Below are 21,035 nucleotides of genomic sequence, written 5' to 3'. Positions count from 1 at the left end.
CCTCCATTTACTGAATCCACAGTGTTGAAAGAGAAGAAGGAACAGAAATACAATGACAGACATTGAGGTTACGTCTACACTGTTCACTTAGGAAGGGAATAAATCAACTTCAAGTGAAGTGGCATTACAGATATTATGGAAAAAAGGTAAATTACACTAACCTCATCATGCCACAGTGCATACAGGTTGTATATGTCTATGAGCAGTTTCACCAAAGAGAGAGATTTTATTCTACTTTCTCTCAGATTATTTCATTTGAAGGACACAGTAAAGTAAAGTATACAAGACATTTTCCAAGTTCTAATCTTGTGTTCTGTTATCTTTCATCTCTCTTTAGTATTTTTAAGTATTTTTATTTCCAAATCCATGTTGAACTCAGGAACATATACATATATTTATCTCATCAAATATGATTTGGGGAAACTAGCTAACCTAGCCCGTTGCATAAAATCTCACTTGATCAGCTTGTGGGTTGAAACCACTTTTGATCCAATAAAATCATAAGGATTTGATTTAAATTTCCTGCATGGCTATAACCGGCCAACATATTCCATTCCACTAGGAAATACATCACATTACTGAAGATAATAGAAGAAATAGCAAGATTAAAGAAAAGTCAGAAAGAATGGATATAAATTAAAATGTGGAAGAATAATATTTTTGCTTCTTTCCTAATCCGTTAAGCATCTTGCAACTCCTCAGATTTATCTTGTGACCCACTGGAGGGGTCATGTTGACAACCTCTGGACCAGAAGAACGTCAAATACCGGCGCTTCAGGGCAGTTCAGACAGGCATTGAAGATGTTTTGTCGTCATACGTTCAATAGACAAGCCATCATTTTCATTAATGATGTGTATTTCAAGCTCTGTCTGTGTCGAGCTACTCCACAGCGCTGTGGAGACAGGTGTGGCAATGCCAGACTAGTGTCTGAGGTAGAGTGGTTGCCCCTCAACCACAAGGTTGGCGGATCACTCCCAGGCTCCTCCGGCCACATGTCAAAGCGTCACTGAGCAAGACACTGAACCCCAAGTTGCTCCCCGGGTGCTGTATGTATAGCTGTCCACTGCTCCTAATACTTAGGATGGGTTAAATGCAGTAATAGAATTTCACTACATTGTACTGTGTGTATGTGACGATTAAGAATAAAGTTTGGTTTGATTTGTTTCTTCACATGTGTAAAGCCACATCCCCGAACTAAATGTGTATCATTGTTGCAATGAATGGCTTAAACTTCGCTGTGGGTGTTCTGACTGAACTAAAGTGCTGGATGTCAAACGTGTACTTGAACACATCATGACAGTTCTGGATAAATAAAAAAAAAAAAATAATAATAATCATCTGCCGGAAATTTGAGACTCAGATCAGCTCTAAAGTGAGGTAAAGTGATCTTTATGTACCACATTTCTAAACCTCCCTGCAGTTTAATTCACTGTAGGTGGAGTGCCCACGCTTCATAAAGCAGCTGCTGATCCACGGCCGTCTCTGTGTCTGCTCCTCTCCAGAGCAGACCTGCACTGATTAGAGGTGGAGAGCTTGAGCCATGCTGCTCACTGACAGAAGTGGGCTGTTGATAACTCTTTATCTGGAAACGGTCAGACTGCTTGGCCCATGCGCTTTGACTACTCGCACACTTACAGAAAAAAACAACAGCCTGTTTACGGTGGGCTTGTTCCACAACCATTTTTCTTTCCGGACTGGATCCCCAGACCTTTTAGTAGTGACCTTTAATCTACCTCCATCTTTTGCTTTTTTGCCTCGTCTCACTCTCTGCCCTGCTCTTCGTCTCCTACCAGCTGGGCAGGTTGGACGGCAGCCAGCCTGGACGCTTACAGACTTACAGGCAGACAAGGAGATGTGAGAGAGCAATAGAGGGCAGGCAGTGTGTGTGTGCGTGCGTGTGTGTGAGTAGGTTACCAGGGGATGGCCTGGTTAAGACACCTGCCACCTTCAGCAGAGATTAGCACAAAAAGCCTCTGCACAGTCACATTGCTCGCAAGACACCTTATAGCACACACACACACATACACACACACACACACAGAGCCGGTCGGATGTCAAGACAGTATCTTGTAGCAGTGATGTCAGGTTAACATTAAAACAGTTAACACCTGCACGCTACAGCCAAGGGGGTCAATGAAAACCTGTCTGAGTCTACATAGGTGACTTCAAATCCTAAAATATACTCCTTTATTCATGGGAGATAATGAGCCAATGGGCCCCAGGGCACGTGCACATTTAGGGGCCCCTTCTCACCTGAGCATCCCTGCATATTGTCTGTGTTTCTGTGGTATTTTGCCAGTTGAAGTTCTGTTGCTGGTTTTAAGAATTTTGTTCATGCTTGAGATGAAGAGAGGCTGTGTAAATCCTCTACAAACTTATATGCTAATAGTAAAATAAAATAAAATATTTGATTCGGCACAAAAGAACATTTTGAAAATGGCAAAAAGGCAAAGGTACAAGACTGTGTATATAATCGATCATAGACTTCAATGGTAGCAACTTGCTATAGCCGTTTGCGGTGCGGTAAACATTTCCATGGTAACAGCGAGCTCCGCCAATCAGAGACGTCGCTCTTACCCTTAGAATTGTGGGTAGTGTAGTACTTCTTCATGACATCGTGAATAAAAAATGTTTGTCTTAAAACAAGGTTGATATCATACAGACTTGTGGTTTCTACAGCAGCAGAAACCTTTGTTTCACAATTTGTAGCTCGTAGTCACTGGATGGTTTGGACATTATGGATAATAATCCAAATCCTTAAGGAGAAAACGAATGGGTTTTTACTTGTGGAACCACACTGTTGAGCTCTATATGAATGGAGATTAGTTCTGCTACAGAGCTAAAACACTAAAAATGAAAACTTAGTAGCGCAGATGTAGCCCAGGATGTAGCCTAACTGTGCCTCTGAATCCCAAAATGTCCTCCCAGCTCACTGTTAAGGCTTTAAAACTAAACAATGAACAGGCATTGTGCCTTTAAGAGGAAGAATGCATGATTTTTTTACACAATAAATTATATAATAATAAGAATCCTCCCCCTGTGGGTCAAAAACATTCAGCATCCATCAGAATGACTTTCTAACTCTAATACATAAATGTACTGTCATAGTTTTAATGTCTGTGATGAATGTCTCCTCATGGGAAATAATAAGTATTTTCAGCCCTCTACCCCAGGCCTCGTTTTTTAGCAGTAAACCCAATAAAAAAAATTTAAGTTACATTATCATTTATCGTGAAGAAATTCTTTGCAGTAACAACTGCAGCAGGGGGTCATAAGCAGGCACCACGTTGTGTTTGCAAGACGGAACCCATTGACCAATTTTACACTGCTGCAAGATAGGAAGTGGTTTTGAGTGTCTTGAATTAAATAAGACTACCTGGGGATTAATACAAAATGTGTTGGATGTCAGTGTTCAGATCTATTTGGGTTTGATATTTATTGCTACTTAAACTGTCTTAAAATATGTAACCATCTAAAACTGCTATTCAACAAAAAAAAAATATCCTTGTGGACATGCTGCTGTAAGTAGCACTGAGTGGGAAGGTAGAAACATTGATTTAGTCTCCTGCCAAACACATTTCTGATCTTTTCCAGCATGTTTGTCCCAGTTTTTCACACGAGTGCTTCCTGTGACCAATGAATCTGAACCACCGAGCAAACCTGTAAACATGCTCATGTACACAGCCAGGAAATGAACGAAACACTTTTTCTCAATTCGCTATTTTTAGTCTGTTCTGCCGATCAAATTCCTAATAGCGCTACCGTGGCTGAACCAAATTGCAGCCACGTTGGCCGTATTCATTCCCCTTACTAAACCTGTGGGAGGATGGCATTACATTGGCTCTAGTTTGTTATTCCAGCTCGCTCTGGCCCTAAAGCTGCCTCAGTGCAGCATCAAACCACAGCTGAGAAGCATCCAAGCACTAATAGTATCTTCCTCCACTGAGTTATAGGTACAAAGATGATCTAAGTGATGAATGCCCTTATGGAAAGTCACGCATTTGCTAAATATGGTATATGGAGTGCATGGCTTGGTCAGAGAGCTGCAGGGATAGAACAGGTGCACAGCGGGGGAAAAAAAACATCCATCTGGAAAAAGCAATCTAAGTCAATTTTCATGCAGAAGACTTTCAATATTTATCTCATATATCTGTTATAGATCCAAATCCATTCTTGACAATGTTCAGTGTTCCTTCAACAGAGCGTAGCATCACTTTAAATCAGTCCAAAACTTTTGCATTTGCTTCAATGTTAGCTCAACGAGTAATCCTCATTAAGTGGAAGGCTGCCTGTCCTACCTTTTTCATAAAATTGCCAAATTAACCACAACTGAAATCTTAAGAAAGACAACTATAAATCAGATACATTAATGAATGTCCCTTGGATGCAGAGTGTGTTTAACCTGTATTGTCTCAGTATTAGGGTTGAGCCGACATTAGACCAACATCGTTTGCAGTGGCGCTAATGGCATTTATTGTGTGCTTAAAAAGTAACAATTCTGATCTATCAACGGTGCGCAGATGGATATTGCAACTGCAAATGAAGGTGGAGACTAGGGCTGTCACTGTTTCTAAAATCAAGTTCAAACACAGTTGTAATTGCGTATTGCCTCTGGACAGAACACACAATTACAAACACTTTTTTTTACAGTCTATGGAACACATTCATTTCTGAAATAATGTCACAATTGATAAGAAGACAGACATCCTATTATTTGCAATGATGGATATAGCTCCTGCAGCGGGTTTTGTGCCATATGATTTGACCAGTTTGGATGACCCCCCCCCCCCCAAACCCAACAACGATATCCTCGTCAATCATGATGTTTCACTGTGGACATTATCATTTGCCAATTCGGTAGACATCACCCAACTACTCGGTATCACTAACAATACAAGCAGCTGACTCTGAAACTTGCCGCAGACTCAATAGGAGGTCACATGACACATCAGCTGGCCTGAAACCATGTAATGGACTGGAGCTATGAGACCGCCACACACACACACTAATGCTGAAGATTTACTCGTCTCTTGGCCGAGTATAGGGGAGCAGAATGACGGGAGGAGGGGTGATACAGAGACAGAGTGGCAGAGAGATGTATATCTGTATGTAGGACCCAGCTGTTACACTAATCTGACAATCCAACAGGATTAAAGACCACATCTCAAGGCTAGCTCACACACAGACACACACATAAGGCTTCTATGCGTAGAATCCTCCTCCATTATATATGACCTTATGAAACATGCATCTCAGAGTGTGTGTATGTCACTGTTCTGCTGCCAGAAATGCCTTGAGATTCTGACACAACTGCTGCTCCCACACTCCACAATACGCCGCCGGTATTTGTGCTTATGAGGGTGGGTGTGTTGTCCATGGTGTCCATGCAATACCAGTGTGTGTGTGTGTGTGTGTGTGTGTGTGTGTATTGATGTTTGGTTGGAAAAAAATGTTACAGTGAGCAGTGAATGCTGCTTATTGGCTGGTGAGTCAATGACTGTGTTTTTGTGGCTGCTTCTATGAAGTGCTGGTGAGAAGGAGGAAAAGGAGTGAGACTGAATGCCGATTTGTGTGTGTGTGCGTGTGTGTGTGTGTGTGTGTGTGTGTGTGTGTGTGTGTGTGTGTGTGTGTGTGTGTGTGTGTGTGTGTGTGTGTGTGTGTGATTACAGCCTGGCTCAATGGGCCTATTTCTGCAGGGCCAGTGGGAGGGCGTGGCGCCTGTGGCTGGAACTTTTCTCGTGTTTCTAAGGAACTTTTCAAAAGGGGCTCAGAAATGTGGCTGCGTGTGAGAGAGAGCGCCCTGTGGACCATGATGCCTTTGTGTAGCAGGGAGCAAGAGAGAGGGGCACTTAGAGTACACTCAGAAACGGTAATCAATGGTCTGTTCTCAGCCCCAAATCGAAAACCTTAACACACACACACACACACACACACACACACAAGAAAATCCACACACAGACATCGATGAGAATCACATTTCTGCCCATATACAGTGAAGTGAATCACAAGGCAGCATCATATAATTACAGCTTGTGTAATCAGGCTAATGACAGGCATGCGACTTTACAGACCCCAAGGAAGAAGTAGCAAGAAAAAGGAGAGAAATCAATGCATAAAACCCAGAGTTTTAGAGAGGAAAAAGTGGCAAATGGGGAATACTTGAGTGGAAAAAGCAGGGGGTGATGATGGACCCAGGGGCAGAGGGGGTGGAAAACGAGAGAGGAGTGTTTTTGTCTTTGGTGCAGAGGAGAAAAATCCAATCATCCCTGTGTAATTCAATCTGGAATGGAAAAATGCACCTTTGTGAGTGTGTGTGCAGAGGGCATGATGCATATTATTATCATGCCATACCTCTATTTTGCTCTCACACCCACACAGAGGAGGTAAACAAATTGCTGCTCCAGGGGCATCCCAAGCAGCTGACCTTGCTACGCTCTCTTGGCTCCTTCCCATTGGTTGTCGTTGCCAATCTCGAGCCTTGGTGCGGTTTCCAGCCAATGCTTGTAGGCCAAGGGACTGTCGGCGCAGCCAGATAGTCGATTGATTCTTCATGTATCATAACAGCTGTTGATATCGAACACTAATTACACAGGTTGTGAGATCTGGCGGCGGTCTTGATAAGGCGAGAGCAGCATATGGTCTCTGTCTTAATGGGCCGCACAGACTGAATGCTTGTGACCTAATCAGATGTGTATCATAAGATACTGATTAACTCTAACAAATCAGTGTCAGAAGACTTCAACAAATCAAGTCAACATGACAAATAAGGAAATGAGACATTTGCTTTGTCCAGATTAGTTTCAATGAATGACTTGTGTGTTGTTGATGTTATTTCATAGATAAATTTCATAGATTGCATCATCTGATATGATTGTATAAAGCAGTGGCTCCCAGAATGATCAGGAACCACCAAAGGAATCGCAATGTGTTTAACAAGACAGAAAAGACACAAAATTTGTTTTTTTGATCGTGAAGTTTTGCTATTTTCTTGTAAAATATTAGATAACATTTCATCTTCAGGCCTCTTAAAATGTTCAAATTAAATGATTTGAGCAGAGAAAATCACTCTTTGGTTTAACTACTTGCAGCTAATGAACATATGCGACTAGTAATGAGGGATCACATTGGAGTAGTTTAACATTTTGTGAAATATACTTGCAGCGGAGCACATCGACTGTGCACATCATCCTGTCTTGACATCACACCGAGGTTGCCAGGTTTGGTACCATCATGCCCAAGACCAAACCAAAACCTGTGCTTACCAACCATATATGGCAACCCCTGCGGTGGCACTGGGATAAATTGTGGTACATCAATAAATAACTCTGACATGGAACTCCCCCTCAAACCACAAATTGTCAGCTTTACAAATGCATGAAGCAGGTAGGTGTAAGCAAGTAGATAATGAGGATTAATGGGCAAAATTTGCAGAACAGGAGTTCCCTGTTGCAACTCAGACAGGGATCCTCCTGATCATCCTTCAGCCTTTGTTAAATCACCTCATCCAAAAAATAAACATTATAACGAGCTTCCGATGCGAGAGTGTTCATCCATCTCTGATTGTTCTTTAGCAGTACAGTTAAAGCTTCATCCCTCGGTAGGCAGCGTTACTCACTGACTAATTAATTAAGAGGTGGATTTAAGAAACTAATAGCTGGAGAATGATTGTCTAACACATAGATTAGCTCCAGAGTGCTTGGTATAACAACTGGTGATCATTAATTCCTTGATACTGTGTGCTTGCTTTAAGTAAAGTCTGATTGTGGAGCTTGCACGTGGCGGAGTGGTCAGTGTCAGAGTTAACCAGTGGAAGCGTGTAACTGTAGGACAGGGAGATATATGGGTTATGATACGATCTTGCTCTTACAGCCCTTCTGTCTCTTCCGTCTCGGTGTAATCCTGTCCAGGTTGTTCTCTCCATTCAATCCATCTCAGCTGCTCTAAGCTCTTTACAGGCCTGCCTTTACCACCAGTCTCTCTTTCTGTCTCTCTCTTTGCTGCTACCAGGATACCAAATCATCCCATCCAACTCCCTTTCATTTTCTCTTTTTTTCTTCCTCGTCAGCTCCTCTGCTCTTTTGTCATTTCACTCTACCTAAAGCCAATCCCTCCCCATTCTCACGCTATTTTCTGATGAGCCAGTCATATCCCTTTACCACCTTTACATATTAACAAATTCTATTCTGTCTAGTCTCTCCCCTTTCTTCTCCACACCTGCTGCATTTTGTTCTTCTATCCAATCTGGCTTCTATTTTTTTTTTTCTATTCCTCTGCTGCACTTTAGCCACCACCCCTCTGTTAAAATCACTTTTGTCTGCGATTGCCTCTGACCTCATTCCCCTTTCATTCCCTTCAAATCCCCTCTCCTTCCATCTAAACTAAATATCTAATCACTTTCAAATCTGTCGCCACACCTTTTCTTCTTTGTTCATTTTTTAGGAACATTTTTTTAAGATACAATTTATGTTCAGCAATTACTAAGTTAAGTAAAATATTTCTAGTCACAAAAAGGGTTGGGTATTGAACCTCAATACCGGGCATTACAGGAAATGAGAGGATAGAAAGGAGGAATGACGTGAAACAACAACAAAAAGGAATCAAACTGGGGACATTGTAATCATAGGCTATGGTACGCCTCTTAACCACTAGGCTATCATGACGCCCAAACCTCAATACTATTTTGGTACTGATAGAAATGCAGCAAGTATAATAGGAGGGAGGAAAAAGTGTTCTGATTTCACAAGAAAAGATTGGAGAAAAGTCAGGATAAATACACCCAATTTGTATTTCAAGAAGAAATGCATTTTTTTCTCCTTTTTCCATCTTGTTCATCATCTTGCAACTAAGCCTGCTTAATACTGAACCTCAGTACGTTTTTGGTACAGACTGAATCATAATTATGCCTATTGTAGACTTTATTTTAGTACTAAAACAAACAATAGAAAGTTAATAGGGAACTATTTTAAAAATCCATTAGTCATTTCAGTCATTTATCAAGCAAAAATGCCAAACATTTGCTCACGTCTTGTCAATTGTGAGGATTTTCTATTTTTGTAAATTGAATCGTTCAGTCTTGGCAATTTGAAGTTACCTTGGAGAAATAGCAATGAGCATTTTATAAACTAAACGAAACAAAATATAAAAAATCAACAGATTTATCACGAATAAAATGAATCTTTAGTTGCAGCCCAATTGTATTTTATTCAGGCAAAATGCTTCTATTTTGCTGCTGTTGTTCTCTTCTGCTTCTGTTTAGACAACAATTAACATTTGAGCTTCTTTTGTGAAATAAAAAAAGGATTTTGTAAAAAATAAAAAGAGAAAAAGGTATCAAATAAAAGTATCGACTTGGTGTTGGTACTTACATTTTGTGTGTTTGAGCTCAATTTAATATGTCAAGAAAGATATTAATGTCAAAAGAAATGATGCCTTTCTTCAACACCTATCAACACCTCCTTCTCTTGCTGTCTTTAATGTTTAAGTGTTGTGTGACCTGTCAATCTGTCATGTGTATCTGCCTCAATCATATCATGTACTGTCAGACAGACACCATACTCAGTCCAACATCGGAAACAATTATCATGTCACACATACGGCTTAATAAGCAATACACTCGAGGACACGCACACACACGCTCTAAGTGTCAGTCAGCCTTTCAGCCTGGGTCTCTGCTGGCTAAGATTAGGGCTAATCCACAACTGTTGGAATGAAAGATTAAGAATGAATCACCTGCTGCCTCAACCTTGTGTGTTGTGAAGGTGTTTACAGAAAGGCCCTATGGGAAAGAGAACCTGCTGCAGCCACCAAGCAATATTACAGAATCCCTACCCCTCCCAAACACACACTTTTTCACTCTTCCCCACACACACACACACACACACACACACACACACACACACACACACACACACACACACACACACACACACACACACACACACACACACACACACACACACACACACACACACACACACACACACACACACACACACACACACACACACACCTCATTAGCTTCAATGGCTCGTTCAAATTGCAAACGCCTTTGAAAGAGCTCTTTAAAGCACTGGGGTTCAAAGGTTTACTTGGGAAAGTCCACACAAACACACTCATACACGCACACAGCGAGTTTCAGTGTCAGTATTTAATTGGATCGATGTTCATCCCTCATGACTTGCCCATAATTGCGGGGACATGAGTAAATTGTGGAAAGCCTTTTGTTGCTAAGTTCCTGTTTATTAAAACAGGCAGAATTAAAAAGAGCTCTGCCGTGGTGGAAGAGTAGGAGGAAGAGGGCTGGTGGGTGGAGGGTGAAGAGATGGATTGATGGAGAGAGGAAAAACGTTGCAGCAATGAGTTCCTGACCTCGTTCACTCCTCTGTCGGGACGCTGGGCTAAATAATTTAAACACACACATACAGTCACATGCCTTTCGCACACAGCATTTCTTGTTCGCACAAGCGGCCTCCCTGTGCTCCTTCATCGCCCCCTCTGCCTCTGTTTTAACATGTAAACAGTAAACACACACATGTAAAAACACACATGTAAAAACACCCCCCCCCACCCCCCCTTTTGTGCAACACTCTTGATTTGAAGCCTGGAGGCCGGATCTATAAATACTTACTTCCTGTGTCCATCCTGTAACCAAGTGAGCAACCGTGACCACTTAAGCACACAAACAGATTGTACACATTAGTATGCAAACAAGAAGCTCTCTGTCACAGTGTAAATCTTAATAAAATTATGATGAAATGTTACTGCCAACACATAGGACCAACTTAATCTCAAAAATTAAACTGTAATTAATTTATTCTGAATAATTATATTTCCGGCTTGATGAAATACATGCATTAGAAATGGATATCTGTAAATCAAAACTGGCAAAAAATCTCTTTATCAAAGTAAAAGATGACATGAAGAGCTGTTTGAAATTAGAAACTGTGACACTGACAGATCAAAGACAAGATAAAAGAGATGACAAATTGGATGACAAAACATTTATATATCCAATAGGGGTGGGTGATATTGACAAAAATGAATATCTCGATATTTTTTTTCAATATCTCGATATCGATATTCAGACAATATTTTTGAAATCCTTCTAGAAGTTAAAAGAAGCCCTGTTTGGAGGCTATTTCAGTGGTTCTCTTGGGAAAATGTACAAGCAAGATGAAATCATAACCATAAACAAAGGGCTCTGTTCTGTAACATATTGCACACAACCATGTCCTTATTGTAAGCAGTCCTGGAGCTGGGACAGGGCCGGGTCAGACTAGGTTCTGATAGTCCTTCTACTGGGCTGTATAGTCCTTCTGACCGGGACTTATGCTGGGATCAGGAGTTGGATGTGATCTGACTGGCCCAGGTGACGGAGAGGTGCAGTTCTGTGTGCTTTTTTGATGTTAGAGTATACATGTTCTAGTGTGTTCTTCCCTCTAGTAACACAATCTACATGCTGGGAGAAAGCTGGAGGGGAACAGACTTTAAGGACACCTTGTTAAAGTCCCCTGTATCCCATATCCAGGTGATCGCACTGCAGTTTGTTCACTATGGTTAGCAGTGAACCAAACTTGTGCTAACGTTAGCATCGGGGGCTATGTAGACGGCAGTGTGCTGTTTTCGTAGTAAATAAAATGGTCAGTATATTACCGACAGGGCTCCAGGTCAGGTGAGCCGTGCTGGGCAACGATCCTGCAGTTGGTACTCCATTCATTCTGCACAAAAATGCAGTCCTCCGCCTCTGGTCGTGCCGGAGTTATTTTCTCATCCTGCCGGTAGATAGCTAGCTCGGCGTGCTAGCGCCGACAACAACCTGGAGGGCTCGGTCAGGCTATTTCCTCCGGGATGTTATGAGCCGCCTGGAAGGCTCTCGTAACGGCTGTGTTGTATCGAGGTCCTGTATTGATTAGTTCAGTGTGGCTGTACGTACTTGTATAAATATACACCGACAGGAGAGCCACTGCACAATCGCGCGCCGCCATCTTTGTTGACATGAGTGAATGTCATGACGCGCAAGGTAAGAACTAGTAGCAGCTTACTCTCGTGCGGGACGATTGTGATTTTGTACAAAAAATACAGTCAAACAAACCCCTACAGTATTAACATCGCTACATATAATTGTTTAGAAGGTTATAGTGTGCGTTATTTGTTTTCTCTTTAACTTCCTTCAGCTCTTTTCATGTTTGGGGGGTCGGATTGTACAAATTATGAAATATTCGATATCCCAATTTTGCATATCGTCCAGACAACAATTTGGATATTATCGTCTAAACGATATATCGCCCACCTCTAATATCCAATCAATCATGCATTTTGGAAAATCTAAGTGCTAACATTGGTCTTTTCTACTTCATGTGCTGGCCTGAGCCTGCAACCATGAGAGACACCCCATGAGCGATGAGAGCTGTTAGGTGAAGTAAAGTACTTACACAAATGTATCACCGTACAACAAGCCATTCAAATTTTCCCACATATAAAATCGCTACCGTTTACATTTGACTCGACGTTATTCCAATTTTACTTGATCTTCACCTCTTACTACAGGACCTTAGAGACAATCCCCCGGGACAACGCACTCTTTATCTTCCACTGTGTCTTTCTTTACGAGCACTCTCTACCACCATTAAAGTGCAAACAAACTTAGCAGGCTTTGAGTGGCCAAGGTGGCCATTTTCAAAGATGGGCTCCCAGAGGAACAGTGATAGCATTTCCAGCCAGAGGCCGTCAAAAACGTCTTCACCAATGACATGCAGCCAAGGAAACAAGTTCCTTGAACAGAGCGAAAGCAGAAACGATTTGGTGTCATTGGTGGCTGACTGGAGTGAAAACTACGACCTTCTTACAAAAACAAGTTGAACAGTTGATCATACACAATATTATTTTACCGGCAAATCAATACCTCTGAAGTGACCATTGATGATTGTTTCCTTTATAAAATGTGAAAAATAGCCATCACAATTGGCCAGAGCCTAAAGTGATGATTTACAAAGATATAAATCATAGAAGAGCAGTGAATCGTCAAAGTTAAGAAGGTGGAAGTAGAGAATAGAGAATTTTTTATGAGGTAATTTTATGGTTTTATTTATTGGGGAATGACAATTTTTGACACAATGACACATTTTCTCTTTTAGAAAACTTGGAAACCAAAGATTTATTTTCGTTAATCGACTAATTAATTGACTAAGCACTGCAGATCCATCTCCATGACAACAACGAACACTCCATCTGCTGATGAAGACCATTTGATAATTGTATGCTCCAGAAGAAGCTATTAAGTGGACCTTTGTCAAACCACTATTTCCAAGATCAAGAATGAACATGATTAATGTCCTGTTGACCAACTAATCACCTAAATCAACTATTTTTTCACCAATAGACTCAGTTTTCAAACTCAACTAGACTTTTTAAATTGAGGCTGAACATTTTTCAAGTTCAAGTGACAAAACTGAGTAAATGTAAAGTTGCCGACAAAATGATTATCAACAAACAAACAGGCCAACAGATGGAGAGGGAGATGGAGGGAGTTGCGTGTTGGAGTTCGGATGGAGGCCAGTCTCACAGCTTCGACACTCAGGGTCTGATTTAGAGCGTGAAGGCCGGCCTTATCACGGCATCAGCTTGTTCTTATCAGCAGCCTGCCAGGAAACATACATTTAAGCAGTCCCATTGGACCGCATTGGATTTCTCTCTGCATGACCCCGCCCAATCCGGTCCTTCGTTAAACGAATCACCCCGTCGTTAGGGAAACGTGTGAGGAAAGAAAGAGTAGTACTAAAGAGATATAAATACCACTTGTAAATAAAATGAGTGAAAAATCATAACACCGTCTTAGCAGCGTTAATATGCTGGTGAATGGCATCTGTGATTCTCACTCTGTCAAACAAAACACACACACACACACACACACACACAGGTTTGTTAGTGGGAAGAGGCGCCCTGTTTTTGAGGTTTTCATTTATAGCCAAAGCTCTGACACACAGAAATCCCAGAATGCTTTGTGGTTCTGGGAGCCGGTACTGCGTTTATGCTCTCTAATTTACGCACACACACACACACACACACACACACACACACACACACACACACACACACACACACACACACACACACACACACACACACACACACACACACACACACACACACACACACACACACACAATGGTAAAAGTGAAACGTCTCTCCACTTCTATATTTATGTCTTTATTGTAGTGGAACAGGCGGACAAGAGAGGAGGAAAGTAGGAAGCGAAAAGAGTAGTATAAAGACATAGAAAGAGAAAGGAAGAAGGAAAAGAGTGCAGTCAGAAAATAGAGAATGAGATATGAAAAGCTCTGAATGAAAGAAGCAACAGAGGTGACACAAAAAACCAGGCAGAATGAAAGAGAGAAAGACAGAAGGGAGGGGATGGAGGGGAGAGAAGGGCAATAAAGCTGTGACAGCGGCAGCCATGCTGGTTGTCATGGCGACGGCCACGGAGAGCAGGTAGAGCACAGTCTCCTGGGAATGAGCAGAGCACGCCTCCCTCCCCCACCGTCAGTTTCTCTCGCTCGACATCCCTCCATCCTGGCTCTGTCTCCATCTTTCCATCTCCATCCCTCTGGCCTCGCTGCATCCCCATCATCCAGCTCTCATTCCCCCCCTTCCTCTCTCTTCGTCTCCATGTCCCAATATCCCCCATCTTCCCCTCCTCTTGCCTCCCACTCTTTCTTACCACTCATAGTCCAATCCTTCCCTTAGTTTCTGGGCTCTACGCCTTTTTTTTCATCCTCTCTCGACCACTCAACGCTCAATCTGTGTCCCTTTTTTCTTTCTTTCCCGCTCTTCCATGTCTTCCCGATGCTATCTAGCATCCCAATCTCGCCATTATCTTAATTCTTTTTCCATCCTTACCTCTCTCCATTTTATTTCCTCCACTCCTTCCCTCCTTCTCATTATCGGGTGGTCTTTACTACCTCCCTCTTTTCCATTCCTCTCCTCTCCCTCCATCCTCTTCTCTCTATATTCATCTAACCCCCCCTCTCCAGAGAATATGTATGTGAGTATGTCTGCGCAGTGCTGCCCAATTACTGCAAGGAAGACTGTGTGTGTGTGTGTGTGTGTGTCTACACGAGCTGTGTTTCTAGACTGTTTTGACCTACCTAAAACACCTCCAGCGTTCTCCGTCTCCCTCTGACTCACTGAATCAACAAAACTGCTGCACACCACCGTGACTATTCACTAGCACTGCGAGTGAGTGAGTGAGTGAGTGAGTGAGTGAGTGAGTGAGTGAGTGAGTGAGTGAGTGAGTGAGTGAGTGAGTGAGTGAGTGAGTGAGTGAGTGAGTGAGTGTGTGTGTGTGTGTGTGTGTGTGTGAAGATAATCAGGACTTTAATGTTAATGTGCATCCATGCATATATGTGAGCAAGCATGTCGGCACTTGTGTATGTTACTGGTCATAATGGAAGAGGAGCCAAGTTTCTGGATGAATTCAGGCCATAACTGCATTCTTTCTCATTTGTGGGATGACTTGAACACATCCCACAGGGTAAGTTTAGTGTTGCACAATGTTGCGGAGCCAAATGATTGAAGATAACAGGTACTTTCTAAACTGTGATTGGAAGTACAAGAAAGTACAACAACAAAGTTCAAGTACACTTTTTGGACTACGCTCTAGTCTTTGCTTTTTTGGGAGTTCTACCTCCTTAGGCCTCAAACTATTCAGTGAGAAGTAAATCCTTCCAAACTTGTATGGGGGGCAAAGAGATGCTTGGTATATATATATATGTATATTTTTTTTTTTAAATGAGTTCAATGTCTCCACATTACTGTATGTACTCACGGCTCCACCATGTAGCGCCTGACAGTAAATGACTAACATATTGAATTTAAAACTCCACTGGCAGCCAATGGAGAGAGGCCAACACTAGAGTAATGAGCTTCCTGCACGTTGTCTTTAGTAGACGACAGGCTTCAGCTTTTTTAACATTCTGCAAACAAGCTGCAGCACCGTGGCTGAAGCATGACTATAATAAATTACAATTATGTAGTCTTAAAAAAACAAGGATTAATTCCTAAGCATGTTCAAAAGATAAAATATGTCTGACCTTAAAAATATTGTAACACCTAAATGTGACACCTGAAATATACAGTAAGTATGCAGATTGACGTTAGATGTTACAGGTCCCAGGTCTTTTAAGCTGCTTTGGGGCCAATAATGACGGCCGCTGTTTTATCCTCACTCAAACTAATAGTTTTCGATACAGGGCTGAGCTTTCAGAGCTTCCATTGTTCTTTCAGCTCAGAGGGAGGACACACAGAAATAACAGGCAAGTTTCTCTCTCCCCACATGCCACTATCAGTCTAATAGTAAATGGGAAATTCTATTCCTTCCCAATTGAATCAGACTCTAAAACTAATTTCAGTCAAATGCGGCACATCTGCCACACCGGTCCTTCCCATGTGATAAGAAATTGCTTTCAGATATGGGTTAGCAGCATGTGTACACATCCAACACACACACCCAAAAGGGAGGAGATGGGTAGATGAAAGGGGGGGAAGAGATGTTTTAGCTCACTGAAAGCTTTCATTATTTTATTGTTCTCTGTCTACGCTCAACTTCAGACGTCGGCCCTCTGAATGCAGCTCCGGATATGAACCTTGATCCTTTTGATTTCCTCTATGCACTGGAAGGTGAACCCCATACTATCACCCATCCTTTCACACACACACCTAAAATACCTTCTCTACAACAGGAGTGGTTTCTACCTGCCAGCTTGTGTGTGTGTGTGTGTGTGTGTGTGTGTGTGTGTGTGTGTGTGTGTGTGTGTGTGTGTGTGTGTGTGTGTGTGTGTGTGTGTGCCTGCGTGCGTGCGTGTGTGTGTGTGTGTGTGTGTGAGAGAGGGGACTTTGTCCTCCAGGAGAGTGGGAAGGACTCACTTCCTGTGTCAAATTGCCTCTCACATTCCACACTCTCCCTCAATCTGCCTCACTCAAGCTATTTTTTTCCTCTTTCTAGCTCCTTCTCTCTTTCTTCATCTCTCTATGGGGGGCTTTGTCAGCTATCGGAGGCACAAAACACTGATTCATTCCATGAGTTAAACATGATCCTCAAGAACACAACGCTTTTCCGCCGCACGCACACACACACAAACTTTTCAAGGAGCGAGGGCTGGCGAGAATAAGTTTTTGGCAGTGAAGATTCACTATTTTCAGCCCACACACAGACAGATGGACAGTGAACATTCTCATGAAGGCAGATGGATGCACACACACACACACACACACACACACACACACACACACACACACACACTGGCTATCTGTGGGACACAATATATGTCTGTGGGAAAATCGGTCTCCCATGTGAAATATATCACCCGGATATGATGTCACAACTCTGATAACAGGAAATACCCACAGAGACATGACACCGGGGATCACTCATCAGAGGAAACACACACAAACATAAGAGTCAGCTGGTTCAAGCCAAGAGCATCTAAAGAAAGATCTTGTCAGCAAATGCATGTGACCGTGGGTCATGTGTGTGTTCAAGGCCTGGGTTACTTATGGTGCGTCTTGCAATTATTAGACTGCTGACGTGTGTGAGTATGTGTATGTGTGTGTTACCAATTCAAGCACCACCTGGATCCATCTGTGCACTCCTAACACTAAGTGTATTTTTAAGTGTGTGCATATGTATATGTGTCACAACTGTCTCCATCTGTACACTTAAAGACAGATTGGGTCAGCTGGAGGCCAAGGATCTTTGGCAAAGAAACAGACCCAGTAATAAACTGTGCCTGTGTGTGTGTGTGTGTGTGTGTGTGTGTGTGTGTGTGTGTGTGTGTGTGTGTGTGTGTGTGTGTGTGTGTGTGTAAAACCAGTAATAAACTGTGCCTGTGTGTGTGTGTGTGTGTGTGTGTGTGTGTGTGTGTGTGTGTGTGTGTGTGTGTGTGTGTGTGTGTGTGTGTGTGTAAAACCAGTAATAAACTGTGCCTGTGTGTGTGTGCGTGTGTGTGTGTGTGTGTGTGTAAAACCAGTAATAAACTGTGCCTGTGTGTGTGCCTGTGTGTGTGTGTGTGTGTGTGTGTGTGTGTGTGTGTGTGTGTGTGTGTGTGTGTGTGTGTGTGTGTGTGTGTGTAAAACCACTGCCAAAACCAGTAGAGCATCACAGCAGAAGCAGCACAAAGGAACTTTAAAATGTTGACAATACAAATATTGTTTCCAAGCGAAGAAATACAGGCATGGTTGAGCCTAAAGTACACTAGTAATTATTTGAACATTTGTTAGGGAATTCACACAACGGTTTAGCATGTTTAGGTCATTTGGTTTAAAGAGCTTTACTGTTTTGGTTTATGGTGCTCACATTTAACATATTCTTAAATAAAGTTCTGTTTTTTTTTTGCAATGTGGTTGAAAAAAATAGATCCTAAATTATTATTAACAGCAAAGGAGTAGGCCTACTGGTTGCAATGGGCTTCATGGGAAGTTGGGAGTCTACAGGGCATGTACACATTGCACAGAGTGATAGGCCTAGGTGGGGATCAGAAGGGGCCCAACAACATATTTTGGCCCCAAAGCTCCTAACAGCTTAATCTGGCCATGAATGAAGTGTAAAAAAGGAGATAAAACATCATGCAGTAGGCCTAAGATTACTATAACCCTACAGTTGAGCACCAGTAACACAGGGGTATTATCAGTACTATATTCTAAGAGAAGTTTTCTTCTAAATTTAGGCTATACATTCAAAAGTAGATCTGCATTTTGACAAGTTTTGGTGCTTGCTTCCTTTTCTCTCAATGAGTCAATGAGCTTCCACCCTTCTCTTCTTCCTCCACCTCCTCCTCACAGGATAAATCTGGATTAATCGGTAAGGGAAGGTGTGGGCGAGCTATGGGAGGGTGCGTGAAGCTCGGCGTGGATGGTCCCGGAGAGGTGTGTGGAGAGACAGGAGGGGTGGGGGGGGTTCGCGCTTCCTAATCAGCTTCCCTCCTCGCGATTCCCGATGACATCATTCCATCCAAGGCTTCGTTCGCGCACCGCATCGCCGTTAACGTCCCCGTTACCCCACCCACTTTTCGCCACAAACACAAGATGCCGCGCACACACACACACACACACACACACACACACACACACACACACACACCTCCGGTTATAACGGGAGTGCGCCCCTGGTCGGATTTTGGCATCCGGACAATGAGGCCGCCGTTATCAGGCATCACCTAACAGGTTGGAGATCGGACATCCATCCCCCACCTCTCTCTCACACACACACACACACACACACACACACACACACACGTCCTACAGCGTGTTACCCGGTAATAAAGTCGTTAAAGCCGCAGTGTGACTGGAGCCCCCCCCCCCCCAAATTAACGACAGGATGTGAGCTGGTGACACAGACACCACATACCGAGGCAACGCACAAAGACCCGTAATCAAGCTCAATTAGAGATTACCCGCTAATTACCGACACACACATGCACGCACACACACCTCCTGACTCGAGGGGACACAGGCCACAATAAACCCCGACACTGAGACACAAAGGCTGGTGTGTATGTGTGTGTGTGTGTGTGTGTGTGTGTGTGAGAGAAATCGGGGGGTGGGGGTGCAAGAGAGTCGCCAGCCCCCCTAGCGGGAGTCACGGACGTCCAATAAGGGCTGATAAATTGCCTAGGTCGAGTGCAGGATTTTACCGATCACTGTCTCATTGATGATAGCTCACCGCGCGCACACACGCACACGCACAGCACGCACGCACACGCACACGCACACACACGCACATGCCCTGGCTACTGTGTGCACAAGAGCTCCCCGGTTAACAAAGGATCTGAGGCTCGTGCTTACCGTGGCGGTGTGAGCAAGCAGCGCTGTGAGCGCCAATAGCCAAGGCAGCTTCATAATTGGGGTGCGCGGTCACAGCCTCCCGGTGCCGCCGCTGCCTTCACGGGTCGGGGAGGTGGGGGGAACAAAAGCTACTGCTGCTTGCTGTCGGTGTCTCGGCAGTCTCAGTCTGTCCAACGTCAGAGCGCGCAGCCCGTCCGCGCGACCATCCGTCTTCTAGTCGGTCTTTTTAATCCGAGGCTTCACGCGCTGCTGCTGCGGCTGCTGCTCCAGGTAACCAGTAGGCTAGGCTTAAGAAATGAGAGTTCTTCGAGGCCTCTTCTCCCTCTTCTCTGTCTGTCTCTCCGAGTTTTTGTGCTCGAGACCTGATAGATTTACTACCGGGAGACGCCAGACCTCGTCTCTTTCTCTCTCTTAATACACAGACAGCCTCTCTCTACCCCTCTCTCTGTGTGCACACACTCAGGCTCTCTCTCTCCTCCCCCTCTCCGTTGAGGGCAGGATGTTCCGTATGGTGACGCTGCTTGGCCTGGGAGTCTGGCAGAAGGAGGGGTGTGTGTGAGAGAGAGAGAGAGCGCATATATATGGCCTACATGTGTGTGAGAAGCACTTAGGGGATCTCCGCGAGCAAGGGCGATGATGCCCCCTGCAGCTCGTTTAGGCACCCGCAGCCCAGCAGCCCTTTAAACACACACACACACACATTCACACACACACACACATTCACGCACACTGCGCACCGCAGGGTATTCATAGCTGCTCCCAGGCTGTGCCATTTGCTTCGCGCTCAGAAGGTTCCGGTTGGCTGCACGCCATTATTACACGCCTTTACAGGTCAGCTCCGGTCCTTTGCTATGATTGGCTGAGTTACGGTCAAGCTGTTTTGATAAAAAAAAAAAACTCCCCGATGAGCTCACACCTGTGCCTACGTAACAATAATTAATATTTATGCGCGCTACTCACACTGCAGCTTACTTGTGTCGCCTAGCAACCGTGCAGTTTAGCCAATCTGTAATTGAAAAGGGTGCAAAATGTAAACCGAAACCTAACATGATTGTATGTTAGTTCAACCTCTAGCTAACACGCTACAACTGCTTTTTAAATGTAGCATGACAATCTTCACCAAAGTAATCTTTAGGCTACTCAAGGATAGAATTGGACCTTGCAAAAACTTTTAGCCTGTCAAACAGCTAAATGTTTT

General features: G+C 43.4%; 1 protein-coding gene across 1 annotated transcript in view; it reads right to left on the bottom strand.

Moving 5' to 3' along the window:
• The window catches only part of sdc3 (syndecan 3), a 34,174-nt gene extending 13,732 nt beyond the window's left edge, over nucleotides 1-20,442 (bottom strand). The window contains exon 1 of the mRNA XM_028596863.1: nucleotides 19,838-20,442. Within this exon, the coding sequence (XP_028452664.1) occupies nucleotides 19,838-19,891 (54 nt within the window). The 5' untranslated portion in view covers nucleotides 19,892-20,442. The remainder of the gene's footprint in view (nucleotides 1-19,837) is intronic.
• Nucleotides 20,443-21,035: the final 593 nt, after the last annotated feature.

Source organism: Perca flavescens, chromosome 14 (assembly GCF_004354835.1).
Source record: "Perca flavescens isolate YP-PL-M2 chromosome 14, PFLA_1.0, whole genome shotgun sequence".
NCBI classification, from domain to species: Eukaryota; Metazoa; Chordata; class Actinopteri; order Perciformes; family Percidae; genus Perca; species Perca flavescens.
This window is presented reverse-complemented; position numbering and strand designations above follow the sequence as displayed.